Source organism: Hippoglossus hippoglossus, chromosome 24 (assembly GCF_009819705.1).
Source record: "Hippoglossus hippoglossus isolate fHipHip1 chromosome 24, fHipHip1.pri, whole genome shotgun sequence".
In the NCBI taxonomy this organism is placed as follows: domain Eukaryota; kingdom Metazoa; phylum Chordata; class Actinopteri; order Pleuronectiformes; family Pleuronectidae; genus Hippoglossus; species Hippoglossus hippoglossus.
Genome location: NC_047174.1, coordinates 8,726,174 through 8,745,576, shown reverse-complemented (window position 1 = coordinate 8,745,576; position 19,403 = coordinate 8,726,174). Strand labels below are relative to the sequence as shown.

At 41.4% G+C, this 19,403-nt stretch overlaps 3 protein-coding genes across 7 annotated transcripts; all 3 read right to left on the bottom strand.

The window, feature by feature from the left end:
• Positions 1–725: 725 nt before the first annotated feature.
• tmem18 (transmembrane protein 18) lies at positions 726–4,457 on the bottom strand. The gene is made up of 5 exons (XM_034579964.1): positions 4,279–4,457; positions 4,019–4,136; positions 2,793–2,847; positions 2,570–2,663; positions 726–2,466 (listed from the first exon to the last, which is right to left on the bottom strand). Exons 1-5 carry the CDS (start codon positions 4,372–4,374, stop codon positions 2,368–2,370), a joined length of 462 nt encoding a protein of 153 aa, XP_034435855.1. The 5' UTR covers positions 4,375–4,457; the 3' UTR covers positions 726–2,367.
• Positions 4,458–5,761: 1,304 nt separating this feature from the next.
• Positions 5,762–8,944, bottom strand: LOC117758357 (uncharacterized protein C1orf115-like). 5 transcript variants are annotated; one of them, XM_034579967.1, is made up of 5 exons: positions 8,447–8,934; positions 8,301–8,311; positions 7,468–7,528; positions 7,260–7,270; positions 5,762–6,192 (listed from the first exon to the last, which is right to left on the bottom strand). In XM_034579967.1, exons 1-5 carry the CDS (start codon positions 8,735–8,737, stop codon positions 6,153–6,155), a joined length of 414 nt encoding a protein of 137 aa, XP_034435858.1. In that variant the 5' UTR covers positions 8,738–8,934; the 3' UTR covers positions 5,762–6,152. The 5 variants fall into 5 exon arrangements, with proteins under 5 accessions (XP_034435858.1, XP_034435856.1, XP_034435857.1 ...); XM_034579966.1 differs by lacking the exon at positions 7,468–7,528 and having other exon boundaries at positions 6,060–6,192; positions 8,447–8,944; XM_034579968.1 differs by lacking the exons at positions 7,468–7,528; positions 8,301–8,311 and having other exon boundaries at positions 6,060–6,192; positions 8,447–8,909.
• Positions 8,945–9,209: 265 nt separating this feature from the next.
• Positions 9,210–18,763, bottom strand: si:dkey-119f1.1 (uncharacterized protein LOC557127 homolog). The gene is made up of 26 exons (XM_034579963.1): positions 18,602–18,763; positions 18,268–18,403; positions 17,545–17,650; positions 17,179–17,315; positions 16,866–16,927; positions 16,661–16,741; positions 16,331–16,432; positions 16,033–16,152; positions 15,778–15,876; positions 15,399–15,545; positions 15,126–15,214; positions 14,854–15,018; positions 14,470–14,648; positions 14,127–14,328; positions 13,774–13,888; positions 13,261–13,421; positions 12,537–12,672; positions 12,366–12,446; positions 12,109–12,279; positions 11,647–11,784; positions 11,323–11,468; positions 11,052–11,177; positions 10,816–10,921; positions 10,183–10,335; positions 9,922–10,019; positions 9,210–9,663 (listed from the first exon to the last, which is right to left on the bottom strand). Exons 1-26 carry the CDS (start codon positions 18,755–18,757, stop codon positions 9,567–9,569), a joined length of 3,309 nt encoding a protein of 1,102 aa, XP_034435854.1. The 5' UTR covers positions 18,758–18,763; the 3' UTR covers positions 9,210–9,566.
• Positions 18,764–19,403: the final 640 nt, after the last annotated feature.

Below are 19,403 nucleotides of genomic sequence, written 5' to 3'. Positions count from 1 at the left end.
TGTAACATTTCCAACCATCCATTGTTTGTTATTGTGCCAGTTCTGGAGGCTTCATATGAGCAGTTGTTTACATATAAACTACATCACAGCGTGCTGCAGTGTATAACCGATCATTTATTTAAGTCCATACACCCGCTGATGTCACATTCCTACTGTTAGAAAATGTTTGGAATATTTTCTCCCTCAACAGCCTCTTTGTCTTTATCAATTAAGTTTTATTGATTAAAAACCCATCTTGAGTTTTCAATGACTCGATTTAACGTTCTGCGTGGTTCTAGAAGTGTTTAACAAAGGTCAAAGGGTCGTTAACATGAGTCACTGCCTCCGACACAAGACAAGATGATCAACAGAAATCAGGGATATTTATTAGGATTTGGAATATGAGGAAAAATCATTTCATTCTTCATTTGGCCGATTTGGTGATGAAATACCCACTGAAACTTGAAAAATCGACTTCATGTGCTGTGTGTTCCAGGATGAGCTTGTCCGAGTTGTCTCATTATCTTTGTCACGCACGCTGTTCCCCTGAAAACAACATGGACCTCTGTCTTACAGGTGGTGTTTCTTATATCTAAAGTGTTTTCACCCACAGCAGTGCAGCTGACTGGGTGTTGTGCAATGCATGACAAACCCGAGGAAATCAGCCATAACTGAGATACACACGAGGAGGAGAATTTGGCTGCAGCGTTTTTGCACCAATCAGACCCGAAGATTTAAACTGCGGATAGTGTCCACTCAAATCTTTATTTGAATTTGAAGAGAACCAAGACCGTCTTAAACTTTGATACAAGACATGACTCATGTTTCTGGAGACGGGGAGCTGGTTGCAATCGATGGGGATGTGTGTGTGTGTGTGTGCGTGTGTGTGTGCGCACCAGAGAGAGGTCAGAGTGCAACCTCTAATGTTATTGCCCTTTCAGAGATGATCAGTTCCTCTAGCTGTCACAGACAAGCCTCCAACCCCAGAGAGGGAGCTCTGTCCAATCACACCCCCCCACCCCCTCACTCGCCGACATGCACGTACGTTCACTTCACCACCTCCATCCCTAAAACACACCCATTTCTCTTCCCCCCCATATTCTGAGATAACTTCCAGTCGATCACTCACGTCCGCACTTAATGGATCGTGACAGATGAAAGCAGGCAAAGCATACCAACATGAAATTAGATGCATCTGGGAAAACAAATGAGTGAAAAAAAGAAAAATAATGGTAATTTTTAGGTAAAACATCTTGTCAACCTTCTACAGAGATAAAAAAAAAGTTTTAAAATGGAGTGTGAAATGAGGGATAAGTCTCCAAAGACACACGTCCTGTGGTGGGCAGCACCTGTCTCGTGTCATTTAGTTCGGACTGCCCCCTAGTGGTACATTAACATTTATGATGTGAACCAAAGAGAAATGTCATGAATAAACATCTCAGGGTGACGACCTGTGTGTTTCACCTCAGCATTCTTACTTTGAAAAGGACACTTTAATGTGTATACTCCCAGAGCAGCGTCTGCATGTTTTCACTCTTCTCAGTGTGTAAAAAGCCTCCTGGGAGACGTGAAGGGGTCAAACTGCACAAAGAGTCGCACCCAGTATCACAGGCCCTGTAAACCCCCACCACACCCCCTGGGAAGCTGTTAAACCAGTTCAGCTGATCCCGGCATTCAAATCCAGTTAGGCTCGCATGACGCTGTTTTACTGTGGAGTGGGTTCCAGTCCTCAGACGCCTGCTTATTCAAATAAACACATCATTTCCATATTATTTTGTGGCTGTGACTTGATGTAGTTGCTGCAGGATTGAAGATCAAACTACTTTATGCTCTCTCACTCTCTCCAAGCCTTATAAATACCATACTACACACTAGGGGGCCAAGCCTTTGCTCCGATCACACATCCTTTCTCAAAAATACTCTTAAATGTGTTATGTTATGTGTGCGTGACTTCATTTCTGTTTTATGAACTAATTCGTTCTCTGGTTTTGATTTTCGCTTCAGATTTTTTTCTGTTTGCGAAGCACTTTTAAACTTAAAGAAAAGTGCTTTATAAATAAAGTTGATCGTATCATAGAGAAAAACAATCTCATTTATCTCCCCACAAATCAAACAGTCACGTAAAAGTAATTCAAGTAAAGTTTAAACACACTTTAAAACAACATTACATACAAAACAGTTAGTGTCCTTTGGTCCTGGTGTATCTCATTATGTACAACATATTCAGCAGCACTGGTATCAGACACAGGCATCCAGTCCGGTTGTCAGCGAACAATCCTTTTTATAGTCACGATGAAGGAATCTGCCAACCGCCTCCAAATTTCAGGATTAGAGGAGAGCTTGTAAGCTCCTCTCGGTGAAGCCCATTTACAGACATAGGGAGAGAGATCAGTCAGTCTTGTCTCTCTTCTCTCTGCGCGCCTTTCGCTTCAGCTGGAGTATCTTGAGTTCAGTCATAGTGGAAAAGGTCCTGTACACCCACAGCATCTGAAGTTAGGAAACACACACACACACACACACATGTTGTCTGTGGCATACCTGATGCTCATCTGTGCTCTCAGCCTTTGATCTGATGTGACAGGTTACTTACCACAATGAGGACTGTGTTGAGCAGCAGAGGAATCGAGTAAACCAACGATATGAACATGCCCTTTGAATCGAAGTACTGGAAATTAGAAAAAGACCTGCAAACAGAAATAAAGCAGAATGAGCATGTGTTGCTGGTTACGGTTAGTTTCCCCATTTGTGATCAAAGCCAACAGAGCTTCTAGACACACTGTTTCACTCAATGTACATTGAAATACTGCTCGTACCTCCAGTTCATAGCTGCCAGCTCATTCAGTTGTTCAGCGCTGTACACCAGGCCCACTGTGGAGAGAAGTCAGGTCAGTCTGGGAACACTGATAAGTCACCTCTCTCACTCTCACACTCACACACACACACACACACACACACACACACACACACACACACACACAATAACAACACAGTGTGTTTACAAGCCTCTTCACACTGGGTCTCATTTAGCTTTAATTATGATTTGCTGTTGTGGAGACAAATCCAAACAAGATTTATGGGATCTACCGATACTCGGCTGCTGATTGAAGTATATTATTACGTATTGCTTGCTGGTGCTGTGGAATTGAATGAATTTCTGGATGTTGAATATAATGTGAATATTAAAAAACATGTCAATACTATTTGAATGCTGTAAAAAAAATCTACATTGAGTTTAACAACAGGGTTTTCACCTTGTTTCACACACACAGAGAGAGAGAGAGAGAGAGAGAGAGAGAGAGAGAGAGCGAGAGAGAGAGAGAGAGAGAGAGAGAGACAGAACCATAAAAAAGTTGCTCATCACCTGCTGTTTTCACGTCTTTGTGACATAATCTACAGATGTAAACATTGCAAATCTCTTGGAAGACGCTGGTATAATGTCCAAATGATACTTTTCACTGTATCGCTGTGAGCCACGTGTGGCTTGTGGAGAAAATAGACCCCAAATCGAGGAGCAGCATTTTACGTGCCTGAGACCCTTTGCTGTTTACATCGTAATAATTGTCTCTTTGGCTTTTCCACTTCTCACAACCTCACACTCTTATACTATGGTTGATTCATTATTTGTAATCGGGGGGCAGTCATAGTTCCTCAGTGTTTCGTTATCCAGCGTGCAGCAGGGTATTGTTTTCCACCTGAGTCTATATACAGTATCTCAACAATGAATGGATGATCGGATTTTAACCAAATGTTGTGTGAATATTACTCAACACAACAAAGTCCTGCAGCTGATCGGTCGGGGCAGGGGTCGAAACCCCTAAAGTAGAAAACTGTGTACTTGTTGCGTGACTTGCACACAAAATACTCCATCTGCACACAAAGCTCTCTCTGTCATAGAGCATGGGGGTGGGGGGGGCTGCATTTTTCTATTGTTGTTTAGATTTACATCGAGCCCTGTTCAGTTTTGGCACATGACAGACACAAGTTAAACTGGAACAGTGAGGATAAGAACTGACTGCGGGTCTGTTTGTTCTCCACGTACCCATGAGCAGAAAGTGACAGATCTGAGCTCTGTAGAATCTGCAGGTCACCACCGTCACACACAGACACACAGCGTGAAACAACAGGAGCCCGACGAGCCAGGGCTCCGACCACTGCACCTACAGACAGCCACAGAGAGAAGACAGACAACAGACAGTCAGTGGATGTTAAACTCTCATCTGTTTAGCAGCAGAGCTCTGTGTGCTAGCTGCGAGAGCTAACGCTAGCTGCCTCGACTCAAGTACGAAACTTCCGCCTTACAGACATGAGGAACGTCCATATCGATGTGATTCTTAAATGGCTGAAGCCGTCGATAGGGATGGAGCTGATGTTCTTCTCCGATTTCAGCTCCGCCATCTTCACAAAACCCCGGAGCAGCCGCTAAATGTCCCTCAGCTTGTGTAAACAGGACCCGAATGCGGAAGTAGCGTCTCTGTCGCGGTCGAAACACGTCATCAAGGAGCCGGATCTGTCACATCTTTTGTGTTTTCACTTTGTTCAGCAGGATTACACAAAAACCACAAAACAGATTCACTTGTAAATTTATGTATAGGTCGGACATGACCCAATGACGAAGACATTGAATTTTGGTGTTGATCTGAAATAAGGAGCGGATGCTTAGTTAGTATATTAGTTACCACAAAGTAACTACAGAGGTTTAGAATAGCATAGGTGCGTGAAGTGTTTAAAGCGATAGTTACAATAGATAGATACAATTGTGTTTTGGTAATACTCGAATAAATGACCTCACACCTTTTTTTTGTATTTGGTGTCTAAAATGATGTCACACAACAATATACCTTTGCCCAGTTGTTGTGTTTCTGGGATCCACACATGGCCAAAATATTTTATTACACATCCACAATCTTTAATATGTTATTTGTGACATTCAGATACATGAATGCAAATATGTTTTTACGAGTATATAAAAGGTGATATAACTGCAGGCTGTGAGATGATTTGTGAATATTATTTTAACTTAAAAGCTTCAGCTTGTGCATATGCTAGTAATACCAATGAAAAAAATTGTTTCCTCTTGTTAGTCTGTTGTTCATCTCACAGCAATTCACAGCAGTTTGAGAAATGAGATATTCCCTTTGGATCAGTGGTCCCTGTGTGAAGAAGTGGTCCCCAGTTACTTCAATTCTATTGGATTTGGCTGCAAAGCTGTTCACCCCTGAAACTTCAAAAGTGTTTTGTGGACTCAAACTTTTCAACCATCCCTTTTCTGTGAACCATCTCTTTAAGGGCACATTATCAAAATTCTAAATGCACTTACATGGGAAAGTGCAAAACGCATGTTACACAGATCAATTTAATGTCTCATCAATTTCTTTGACTGACTTGACTTGTTTCTTGTGCTTCATCATTGCAGATCACGGCTGCGGCCACATTGTGGATAATGGTGGCAGCTATCGTGGATTAGGATTAAAACTAGACTGCTTAGATATACAATATGTCTGCTCACATATATACTATTACTGACAATACCGCCATAATACAGTCGTTATTGCTACTCCTTCCATCTCTGTCAGACATTTTCTTTTGTGTAAATGATCTAACGATTGATAAATTTAATTTGTTGAGACACTGTTCTTCTTGAGATATCGCATTCACGGGAATTGGACAGACGGAAAACCCGAAAACACGTGCAATTTTTTTAATCGGGGTATATAAAGAGCATTAGGTCTATGCAGAGAGAAATTTACACCTTTGTCTCTAAAATGTATGATCTCAAAATGTCACAGATATGGTTAAAAAGTGTAGCTGTACTATACCAGATATCATGACAACACATTATGACCAACAACAGGTTTTTCAGTAAAAAAAATTAGCAAGATCACCCACGTTTTAATATATCACAAGAAATAACTTCAGAAAATTTATAATTCTTTGATTAAAACTTGTAAAAAAAAAATTATAATTTCAAATACACAAATATTATCAACATCAAAAGTCTTTGCTCGGTGACATTGCTGTTATATACACAATAGCTTGTAAAAATACAAAAAATAAAACTGGACGAGATTCAGGGGCATCAGCTCAGATTCTCCCTCGGTGAAAGTCAGGGACAAAAGTAGCAGCCACGGTGATCGGAGTGGAGTAACCCAGAGCAAAGTTGTAGAGACCAAGCATCATACATTTCCAGGTGGAGCGCAGAGCTTTGCCAACGTTCTGCAAAACAAAGACAGAAACAGCCTCAGATTAATGATTCATTCTGTGGATTCCCATCGTCATTGTTAGAAAATCTGTTCAGCCAATCAGAGGAGGAGGCCCAGGTGAACTGACACAGACGGAGGCTGAGTCACTAACCTGGGATTATGTCGCCATTCATTTTAATCACAGAATATTCAAATGACAACCAGTGATTTTCACACAACTAGGTCAAATCAACATTTTCATGATTTGTCAGGATCTGAAGTAGGATCAGTTCATATCAGTTCAGACTAATCGTGCACACGCGTTAGGTTAAGAACAATAGCACAGCAGGGAGAGTGTTTTTAGTCGTAACATATAAATAAGGCGTCCCATGAACACCATTGTCTCGTCAATGAGCAGGAAAGGGCTGTCCGGCTGGGGCGGATACAGGAAGTCAAATGTTTCAGGAAAATAAAGCAAAAACAATCCTAGTCCCTCAATGTGGTTTGTAAAAAGGACTCTGCTCCCTGTCTCAACTGAAAAACTAAATTAATAAGTCAATAAAAGGTGATAAAAAACTAATTCCCAAGGTTGAGAATAAACCTTCAGACTCAAGTATTAACAACAGCTCTTTTATTTATGATTTGTTTACCTGACGTTCATGTTTTCACAGATTTATATGAGCCAGGACTGATAAGATTCTGGTGAAGTTCAGCATAAACACAAAGTGCCAGGTCACTGATAAACCAACTGTAGTAGTTTGAAGTTACATTTTATGAACCATTTCCTTCTTCATATCTCACGTAAGTCGGGGGGTATAAAGTCATCTGTTGAGTAAACATGTTTTCAAGGGACGCATGGCAATAATTAACCAATGTTGATTATCAACTTGATCACGTTTATAAAAACAATTAATGAGATAAAAACTCATGATTTGATTCATAAGCCCAAAAACCTTTCCCAATAATCAACAGTTTATCTGAATAATTACAATGACAATTGTTGGCATATTAAAAAAAAAAATCACTAGAAAATATATATTAATTTATTATTATATTTATTAATATATATATATATTTTAAAAAAAACTGCTTTCAACTTACCGACAGTGAAACTGCAAGAGAGGACAACACATTTAATTAATTTAAGGTTTGTCTTTAAAAGTGTCTTAATTGCAGAAGCATATTATAAAAAGTGCATTTTAGTTATGTTTACTGACTAAACATAAAACTAAATGAATATTAAACAGTCACGAGGAATTTTAATTAAAAATGTCCTACTTCCTTAATCTCCTCTTTAAATCTGACTCACCAGGGGAATTGAATATGTTACTGCACACCCAAGTAGACAAGCATCGGGTTGGATGTCGACTCTAATAAAGGTGTGATATAAAATAGATTAAATATAGTTAAAGATTAACAGCAGACTACGATTATTTTATTGGTTTGTTTACTTGACATTTTACAGCTCTTATTCCCAGCAAAGCCGACTACTAAGATTTCCTCATCATTCACGTGTGTGATGGTTGTAAAGCAAACAAACAAAACAAGAATTTCCCTTTTCCTTTCAATCACAAGAAGAATCGATGCACCAGGAACACTGTCAAGTGATCCTGGCAGGAAAGAGTGAGGACAGACAGGAAACTGAACAACCCTGATTTGAACAAAGCATTTACCAGCATGAACATTGATTGTCAGTACTTTTTTCTGCCACGCAGCAGCAATCAGAAGCTTCAAGTCCTCTCTGGCTTAGTCTGGCTGCGTCCATGTGAGCCCAGAAGTTATAGGTCAATAGATGAATGAGAACAAAGCTGTAATGTGTATGTGATGATTCATATGGTCTGGGGGTAATTTCTGATCAAGCATGTATATTTTTTCAGATTATAACATTTATGTGATCTCTGTTTTAGGATATTCAGCAATTGCCTCAATAATCAGAAACCTCAGCCTTATTTGTATTTGGTCATTTGGGATGATGATGCAGTTGCAGCACAGGACACAAGGAACCCAAAGAGCCCACATGTTGAGCAAATTAAAGATTTCAGGTTAATTTACAGTAATTCACAATAATTCGGATTCTATTAGAACAAATTGAGGCTGATTGATGCCATATTGAGAAAATCTGTGATTCACATGTGGACTTACCCGCTCTGAGGCTACAGAGGAAAGACAAAAGAGCAAGAGGATAAGAATCTCTATAAAAGTGCCACCAAACCATCAGAACACACACACACTGCATTTGCAGTACATTATTCAACATTGTAAGAAAAATGTGAAATTAGAATACCAACCTTCTTTACTTTTTTGTACTTCTCCTTCTTTCTCTTCTTCTTCTCTTCCTTCGCCTCATCATCCGTCAGCGGCTCGTACCTCTCCGGCAGAAAAGCAAAGTGTATTTCTCTGTGGCACCGCTCATGTTGTCTGCTGTTGTCTGCCACCGACTCGCTGTCCGTGGAGGAAGAGTCCTCCGCGCAGTCCACATGTCGCTGGTACTTGCGTGCGGCTCCTACGCTCAGAGCCTCACCTGATGCTACAGCTGAGTTTCTGTTAAACAACCGTGATGGGAGAGATTTAGGCTTCATGCTATCTCCTCTTAGCCAGCTCTCAGGGATATAAAGGGAAGAAAGCACCACTGTTCCTGCAGGAGGTCAGGTATGTTGTCAACAGACGTTATGTGCATGAGTGGAAGTGCATTCCAGTGGACCGCCTTGTGTGGGAGATCTGGCACAGAGCCCTTAAAGGGGCAAATCCTTCCTCACATGACTGACCTCGATAGGTCTCAGGGTTTCTGCTTGAATGTTCAAATGCAGATCTAAAACAAAATGACTTTTATCCAGTGAATAGGAAGAGCTGAGGAGAAATATTAAGGATTGTGTGTTCACTCAGTCCTGAAACCTAATCGACAAAAAAAGGAAAATCGAGTCTGATCTATTGAACAATTCACAAACTGAAATCCAAATTATCTCACCAGTGGAAAAAGTCCACTACAATCTTGCCTGAATCCTGAAATATGTTTCCATGCATAAAAAAAAAAACACAGACGTTGAATTGGTCTATTAACATGTTTGCTTTAATCAATAACATGAAGAACACCTTAAAATGTTTCAAGCCATTTAAGTTATTCTGACAAAGGAGATTAAAATGCCCCCCCACCCCACCCCCCCTGCAAACCCCTGAACAGAAGTCGCCGTCTTTGTGCAAAACATTCAATACACTGATTCGAAAAGACAACTTGAGACAATTATTCTTGAATATTTACAGCAGGAGCTAAACCTAAAAACTGAAGCCAACTTTGATGAATAACGTGTGGCTGCACTTACTAACAACTGTTCCCTGAAAACTGGAATGCACAACTGTCAGGCTCATGGAGGATCTCGGAGCCTGATCTCATGTTAAACTGAGCCAGGAGCACTACTGGTCCGCGTCTTGATCTGCTGGTGCATTGTTTTGGCCACGGTCTGGGTCTTTCATTCGCAGGATGCGGATGATTTTGCTCACAGGAAGAGTACTGAAAAAACAAAAATAGGGGAAAAGCAAAGATGACTATTTGTTCGTACCTTTGGAGGTTTACGCTTCAGAGGCAAATTCCCTTTCCCAGGCAAACCCTCCAGTGCACTAAAAATCACATGACCTTTGTTCCTGAACGGATTAGTCTTATCATAGCTCATTTACTAAGTTAATATACAGTAACTAAGCCAATAAATTAGTATCTGGGTGGTCAGACTGCTTTGATATACAAATAGAAGGATGTTGTATCAGTGGTTACCCCATGCTCTGTGGAGTGAGGAATATGAACTGTCTGTATCGCTGACCACTCGCCACCTTCAGCATCATGTCCATTGATATCCTCCTGTTCACCATGTCCTAATTGATCAAAAAATAACAACAGAGATTCATGTTATTGTGTGATAAATGAGGCCAAACACCAGCAACTTCCCCTCTATTGTATTTGCTACTATACTTCACAGTTGAGAGATTTAAAATCCACACAGATGTAACAATGCCAGTAAAAACAGTCTCTCGTTACCATGTAAACATCAAACTCGTCGAGGCAGCGGAAAGGCGCCTCTGTGATGGCCCAAAGAGAGAGCACGAAGCAAACAGTGGAGAAGGAGCGCTCGCCTCCGGACAGAGAGCGCATGTCTCTCAGGTCCGCCTTGTTTCCCTGGCCGGGCTGCACCTACACAGCACGAGATGAGAAATCAGTTTTGAGTCCTTGAGTAAAATAGAATGGCTGCCTCAAACAGTCACAAGCTATTTTGAATTGAACTCTGGAATATGCATGTAGAGCTGTGTTCAGACGTGAACTCTGGCAAGTGTCTCGAAAATGGTGGAAAGCACAAGGTTTTTGTTTACAGCACACCGACACCGGCGTCTGTCCTCATCACCTTAAGCTCTCGAAACTCTGTCTTTCCAAGTGGACATCTTCGTTGGCATCTTCTCTGTGTTTGGCATCCTGACATAACTGTATTCTCTATTCCAGTTTTGGTTTGGTGAAGTGTTAGAACCTGGATCAACACGGCATCTCACTCGATGAGAATTTTTACCCTGTCTGAAAACAGCTTATGTAACCGACAGTTCACTGGTTTACATAATGCAAATCCAAGCTAAAAGAGGCACAAAGTGTTTCCCCCCCCGATGAATAAAATGTTCCTCTTACCGAGATGGAGAGGGTTTCGTTCTTGTGGTCAAAGCTCATGCTTCCAGTGTATCCTCTCTGGGACAGCATGCTGTCAAAGTAGTATTTACATCGGGCTGAGAGGAACCTGAGACAAGAGATGCAGAGAAAAGAGATCAGATGGATGAAGGGGGGAGGAAGAAAGCATGTCAATAAACAAGGGGGAAGTCCAGGGTCACAGTCGGGAGGTTTATTATCTTTTTGATTTGACAACTTGCCTCCTAAGCTCATTGTAAACCTGGAGTCTGTGGTTCATGACGCTGTCGAGGCTTTTGATGAAGCTGTTGAGGTTCTTCATTTGCTGTGTGAGGTTCTTGTAGTTCTCCAGAGCCTCATGGTACTGTCTGCATGTGGAATAAAGCCAAGAGAGAGGAAGCTTTACATGTTGACATGAATCAACTGATGTTTGGTGCGATGGCAGCACTGCAGTTTGCTGACAAGAAAGCCTGTTGCAGGATTTTGTTTACCACAGGGCCCGAGGTAACTTACCTCACAACCTCCTCGCGGTCTCCTTGTTGTTCCTGCTGGGTGGAGATCTTAACTTTAAGACGGTTGATCTCACTATCCAGACTCCTGGCTGTCCGACGCACTTCCAAGCGCTCTGGACAGATCTCTGAAGCCTTGGATACAGATCCCTGAACCACAGAGGGAAGTAATCACTCAAAATGCATGCTAAACTAGAAAGACACTCAGTAACGCTTCCCTCTACTCAAGCCACATAGGATATCTAAAAAACGATATAGTGCTTTTGCTTTAAGTCCTTTTATGAACTCATCTGTCTCTTATCACCCCTCAAATCTCTGTACGTCATACCTGAACTTCCTGCTCCTTGCTTTGCAGGTTGGCTTCGAGGGTCTGGATGTTGCGGAGGTGGGTGCTGCGCTTCTCGTCGTAATGTTTCTTGTGGTGCTTGCACTTCATCACCTCCTGATCAGCCTTACTCAGCTCCTCCTGTAGTAGAAAAAACATGCTTAACACCCATTTAAAAACTCAAGTAATCAAATGTGAGTTCAGAATAAAAAAACATGGAGGCGGACTGCTGGTGCGGTCGGTTGGCTGCGCTTGTTTGCACTGGAAAATGTAATAAAAGAGAAAAGCAATTCCACAAAATCGGTCTGTCTATCATCTCGTGTGCAGCGAGCGTTAAATATATTAAAAATATGTGACAGGTGATTTGGGAATTCACCAATAAGCATTACAATGTTTTTATCCAAGGATGCTAATCTAAATCTTTTTAGAGATCGAAGTGAACTGGTGCCTGCAGTATGACTGTACCTTGATCGGGTCGGCGTCCTCTGCGATGGTGTTGATCTTCTCTTTGTGCTGCTTGTACTCCCGCTCTGCCTTCTCGTAGGACGCCTTGAGGTCAGTCATCTGAGTTCGGGCCTGGTCGTACTCTGCACGCTTGCTCGAGATCTTAGTAACGATCTCCTGAAGTTCCTCCTCCTGGTGGGGACAGCGACATTTTAACAGCAGCACATGGTGTGAATCACATCTATGTATTGCACTGTATCGATGTGTTCTGAACAAACCAGAGGGTTTAGGTCCTCTGACTGAGGCTCCTCCATGTTCTGTAGGTCCGTCAGCTCCAGCTCTAGTTTTGTGGCCTTAGCCTAAGTGATTAAAATAAATTTCATGAACAAATCCATCATCTCAATATTCTTAATCAGGCATACTGATTTGTCAGAGGTAAAAATAGTTACTTTCGTCATCTTCTGGTCTGCTTGAGCTCTTCTCATCAGCCCTTCATTCTTTTTGATGTCATCATCTAAGTTTCTAATCTGTTGCTGGATGCGAGTCGCTAGAGCTGTTTGGTTCTCCATCTCTCTCTGCAAATGCCTGAGAGGAAAGATAACAGATAAGAGAGGTAAGATAGAACACAAGAGCACAGGTTTGTACAACCACTGTGTTGCGATATACACTATATGGACAAAAGTATTGGTTAGTTCCCGTGAAGGGAAATCTTAATGCTTCAGCTTACTAAGACATTTAGAAACAATCATATGCTTCCAACTGTGTGGGAACAGTTTGGGGAAGGACCTTTTCTGTTCCAGCAGGACTGTGCACACTATTGTAGAAAGAGTGGAAGCTGTTATAGCTGCAAAGGGGGGACCAACTCCATATTAATGTCTATGGATTTAGAATGGGATGTCATAAAAGCTCCTGTAAGTGTAATGTGACCTTTGTCCATATAGTGTATTTTCATCCTGTATCTTAATAACTGAAGCTCATTAATCCAGTTTCTATATGTAAATCCGGAGAATTAGCTACAGGTTAGAGTAGATCTCCTGCTGTGTTCACACATCAACTACCCCTGGATTTCTACGGATTTCATACTTGGAGGCCAGGCGGAAAAAGTCAGCAGAAACTACAGAGTGTCCCACTCAGACATATGCGTTCACACATGCGCCTCACACAGGCACACACCTGATCTCATCCTCAACATCTCCTGAGAGGCGGTTGGCTCTGGTCTGCTCTGCAGTGTAGCTACGGTTATTGTAGATCTGATCTCCTTCCTTAGAGAAGGCCATGTTACAGTTGCGCGGAGGGTTTTTGCCCTGCATCACTCGCCGAGCCTCTGTGCGATTCTACACAGGCAGACAGACAGACAGACAGACAGACACACATCAAAATCCATGATAATGCAATACACCTTTCAGAATACAAAAAATTCAAAATGAAGAGATGTTCCAATATCAATACCAGCATCTGAAATGACTCTAACACTGTCACAAATGCCGGGTCAGGCATTGGCGAGGATGCAAAACTGACCCCAAACCAAGCCTTTTAAGTATATTAGTTTCACCAACTGCAGTTTTCTTTTATCAGAATTCACGTCAGCTTCAAATACAAACAACAAAGGATGCAAACATGCAACAAAGGATTTTATTCATTATCTTATTAAACTGGGACTTTTCTTGTTAAGAAATAATTTGTTACCTTGATGAGTAGAATGCTTTCTATTCCTGATTGATCAATCAGGCAGTTGGCCACAACTGGGTCCTCGATCTCTAGAGCTTGGAGCACGGACGGGTATTCAGGGTGATTCACAGCCCTGAAAACAAAAGATACAAACAGAACAATTGAAGTGATAGTTTACACAAAATGTATAGCTCGATTATTATATACTCGATTGCACCAGTCTACAGCTTGAGTGAATGTGTTGAGAGGAAGATGTGTACATTTAAAAATAGTAGAGTACCATTCTGTGTGTGGGAGGAAAACCTCAAGGCTAACGCTTTCATTTCAGGCAACTAAAACTTAAGACACTTTAATGTGAACGATGTCCTCACCTGGTCCTTGTATCGTGGACATGTTGGAGGAATTGGCTGGTAACGATGGCAGGTCTGCGGCCTCTCTGGCATACTTTGGCCATGAGGTCCTGCAGCACCTTCTCGTCTGCATAATTGTCACAGGTGAAGGCCAGCATCTGCCCTTTAAGACACACTTCTACAGCCAGGGCCAGCTCTGGGTCTTTCAGGCTAATGAGGTAACCTGTAGAGGGAAAGAAAGTACAAATTGAAAAGGCAAGACAGACAAATCAGAAAGGTAGAGCGACCATTTATTTATACATCATAGCTGAGAATGAGTCAAAGCCTGACTGCTTATCACATAACATGACTTTTTACATCTTACCAAGAGGTCCTCTGGGTTTGTACTTGAACTGGCCCCTATTGTGGGCGTCCTGGATGCCATTAAGGAGTGCAGGCATCTGCTCTCCAAAACGCTGCAGCCGATTGGAGCGGCTGCTTTCCAGAGTGTGCGAGTTACGTCTGTTGGCTTCAATGGACCTCTGGAGCACGTCGTGTTCTCTCCTGAAGATGTTTAGATTCTGTTAGAGGCCAATTCTGTTTTAATGATTCTACTGCTGAGTGGAGTTTTGTAGACCAGTGAGAACAACGAGAATGTATCTGGAGAAATGGCACAATAAACGGACTGAAAGAGGGTTTCACAAAGTTATCTATGAATAACTATTTGCACATAATTCATATCTTTTGGTGAACGTATCTGTTTCCCTACTTTATCTTTGATTGTTCTTCCCTGGCACGGCTGCAGGCATTCTGATACTGGTCAATCTGCTGGCCCAAAGTGGAAATCTGGTGTCTATGGTTCTCCAGTTCTGACTGGATCTGCTCCATGTGCTCCATCCTGGCCTGACTCTCTGCTCCCGATGTTTGACTGATGCTAGAGACACAAAAAAAACGTGATAATGAAAATTAGATGCAAAGCAGAGGGGAGGAAAGAAAGGATGAAATAGTACAGATGGCAAAGAAAACAAAGTGATGTTGTACCTCAGCTTGAGATCATTTATCCTCGAGGACAACTGAACCTTGTCCCTTTCCAGGTCTCTCAGGTTAGTCTTGCATGTGTTGACAGGGACCTGCGCAACGAGTATCACAACGATAACAGGGACTTTAAACAGCTGTGCCCTGCATTATATCTGACAACCACTGACTTCTTCATGAGAAAAAAAACGTTAATTACATGTTAACGGTGACACACTCAAACTAAAAAACATGTTGGCAATAATATAAAATGTTATAGATAGGACATAAAAACCTGACCTCGCTGGACTTGAGAAGAGTGTTATGTTTCTGGGCCTCAGCCTTAAGGTCAGCACATTTGGGCTGAAGCTCCTGGACTTGCTGGGTGATTCCCTCCAACTGCTCCTGGATCTGCTTGTACTTCTTCTCTGCCTCCTCAATCTTGTGCTGCATGATTATATAAAAACAGATCAATAATATAGGGAGGTTAGAGGATAAAAGAGAGCTGTGTGCAAAAGTTGTAGTGTTAAGCATCAAACAGAGGTAGAAGTTATTTAATAAATAGTAATCATAGATTGTATAGACTTAATGATTTTGGTGAAGATGTGTTTCTGTTGATGAGAAACAGTTGCAATCAGTTTTAAGTCTTGGTTTTATTATTAATAATACACTATTGTACCTTCCATTCTTCAACCTTCTCATCATATTTCTCTGTAGATTGTCTGTCTGAGCGTAGCTTCTCCTTCATCGGGTCCAACTCCTTCTCCATCTCGGTCACCTGTTAGATTTAAGACATGCGTTGACGGCAATTAATATTCATATGAATCGTCTATTCAGTAACTAATGCCCTCATCCGGTGTCTCGGGGGCAGAGGAGTGGGTAAAGAAGGTTGAAAATCCATAAGTGAGGGGAAAAAAAGAGAAAATGATCTCACCAAGGCCCACGCCATCTGCTTCTGTAACTCCTCTAGTTTAGTGTGCATTTCGTCAAGAGATGCCAGACTCTTGTAACGATCCTCTTTCTCTCTGTATTTCTGCTTCAGGTCTTTTAAGCACTGCAATGGTCACATAACCAGACATGGTCTTATAAATCTGGCTCAGCTGTCTAGTTATCCCACTAAAGTAATAATTACAGGATGACAAATTCTATCCACAAGGAAGCCTAAAAACAGCAACCACATATTATAGTGCAGTATCAATACAATTAATAATGAACATGTGACTAATTCTTACTTCGTTTTGTTGATCCACCTTATCCTCTGTGACTTGCTTGGTGGTTTTGATGTAGACAAAGTCCTCTCTCATCTGCTCCAGCTGTGTAGCTTTCATAAAAAACTGAGCAATGGTCATGAAAATTAAAAGAAGAAGAAGAAAAGCTCTACGTCAAAACATGAAAAGCTGCAAAATTCACATCAACAACAGGGCTTCTGATTTTCCACATTTTGCCCCTTCCCAACACCAATTCTGATATCATATTTTGACAGCTGTATGTACTATCATCTCTATAGACATATATAGATTTTCATTAAAAAATATTTGTCTATATGTTTACTTGAGACTAACCTTATACTTGTCCCCCTCTCCTTTAGAGTGTAGGAAGTGTTTGCTCATCTCTTGGGTGAGGACGGACACAGGATTGTTGACCTTTGAAAGAAAACAAGTTAACAAGTTCACCAACACTGCAAAACTCATTTGTCGCTCAGGATTTGAATTTGTCAAATGAAAGTATAAGCAACATTGCACTGTGTAAGACTTGATTTGTTCATACCTGAATATTGAAATTATCCAGGACGGACATGAGCTCTTCCTTCTTGGTTGAGACAAGTTGACCTACAAGAGGAGGAGAAAAAAGATCACGAAATCCTTAACGTGTAATGAGAATTAGTCAGGCAGCTACAGGAAGTGTTACAGTTGGACACTAATATTACAAGACTTTGACAATTTGTACTCTTAATCTTCACCAGTGTTTAGTAATTGTGAATAAATGAAATAAATGAAAAATCTTATTGGTGAAACTATCTTGCTATACCTCGTCCCAAAATGCTGAAAATCTGAAATCCATGAGCATCCATGGTTTTTACCTGACTTGCTCCTCAGTTTATAGGTTCTCATCCCCTCTCGTGTTATTTTGAGGTCTACGGTGATGGCTGGACCATACACCTCAGGTTTGTAAGCGTCCCTTCCTTTGTTACGTAGGGTAATTGATACATCGGCTGAGCTGAGAAACAGAGAGTGACGTGATGCAACCTTTAAAAAGACAAGTGTGTCACACTACATGGAATTTCACAGGTATGATGGGCTATGACAGTCATATTTTCTCTCTAATAAAAGACAACAGAAAATTTATGAATTCCAAAATAACTGTTTTAACAAGAGGAGCTACAAGTTAACATTCATACAATGTTTCCCTTCACAGATAATCTATTACAGTGTGGGAAAAGATTTACCTTTCACCCTCTTTCACAAAACCTTTGAGGGATGATCCTCTGTTTGTGGCCTGTGCATTCCCACCTAAAGCAACTATGAGAGCAGTCAGGACGGCACTTTTTCCACCTGTCAGAGGCAAATTGTACACAGACAAAAATGTTAACACTGAAATCAACAGTTTATTGTAAAATGACTGGGTCAAGTTTAAATAATCTCACGATTAAGTTGATAATTTATGGGGATGCCACAATGTGGACATTTTCCTACAAAGTAATTATCTTGTGACAACACTGGTGTTACCTATTACACTGGACATTTAACAGGAAAAAACATGTGTTGGCTCAGTGTTTACTGAGTGAGATCTGTAACATTAGATTGTACTGTGAGCAGCATCAATCTTCTGCTGCGCTTGAAGTTGTGTGATGAAATTGACTGTGGGGGGTCGACTTTTTATAATAACATAAAAGATTCATAAGACGTTGCGGCTTCATTGTAGAGTACCCTACATCTACACTTTTGACCACTCCATATTTATATACTCATACTTAAAGTATGCAGTATGCTATTCAAACAAGATTTCAGCACACCAACGTTCTTTAAGCTGTGTGCCGGTGCTGTGTGATGATTTGAGATGGAATGACTCCAAAGTCACAGAAAGTCTTTGAGTAAACTATGTTTCTAGAGAGGGGAACACCTTCTTCCCCCCCCCCGGAATGCTGCACTAGTCAAACAGCTTTACTCACTTCCATTGTTGCCGACGACAAAGTTGACATTGGAACCGAATGTGAACGGGCCGAGGAGCGAGTGGCACATGAAGTTCTTCAGCGTGATGCTCTCCACGATCCCTGCATCACTCACCACCTCCGCGGCACCTGGCACCTAAACACAAGATTTAAATTTTCCTGTCACTTCAGTCTAAGTCAGGCCACATCTAGATATGCACACATGCTATACAGCTACCATGTGTAATCATTGATTCTCTCCAGAGCAACAGATTTGCAAAGAAATAGTAAAACAGAAAGGAATTATTTGCAGTAAGTAATAAATGTGTCCTAACAAGACAGTGAGTGTACATACGTGCTTCAGTAGAGGATCATCATGGTCATCTCCAACATTTTCATCAGTCTCTTCTTCTTCTTCTTCTTCCTCCTCCTCCTCCTCCTCTTCTCCGTGCACAGGTCGGACCCGTTTGTTGACATTTTCACTGACAGAGCTGCTCTTCCTCTTCGACATCTTCTTTAACCTACTCCAGAGAAGGGAAAGTGAAAGTGAAAGTAAACACACACACACACACAGTAATAGTTTTAGTCGCCTCTCTCATTTTCCGTGTCACGTTTCCTTGGTTTTCGCTGCGTCTTCCGCCACTAGATAAAAGCTAATGCCTCGCTTTCTGGACTAGCTTAGCTGGCTAGCTGACTGCCGCTACATGCTAAACAGGGAGTTACAGTCGCTGTGCCTGGCTTCTAATCTTTAGTAAGATATTGAGAAGACGGACATAGCTTGAGGAGGAGCTGCTCACCTTGTTGACACGACACGGATGAAAACATGGAGAAGACCCGCTCCTATTGATGGCTCATAGGGTTCGCGCTCACCGGTTCTTCTTCTTCTCCTCCTCTTGGTTTACTGGAGGATCGCATACAACTTAAGGTGCATACCGCCACCTACTGTACAAGGGTGTGTAACATCATGTCATTTAACACACTTGAGTACAGTGTTGGGCAGAGTTCAAAGTTCAGTTCATACAGATGAAAGTAAACTAGTTCATAGTTCATTTATTTTTTTATTTTTAACTAAGTTCACGGTTCCCCAACATTTACTAGATTACGTTCATTTGTTCCGTTTGTTATTTGGATGATGTAGGTGACAAACTAACGATGAT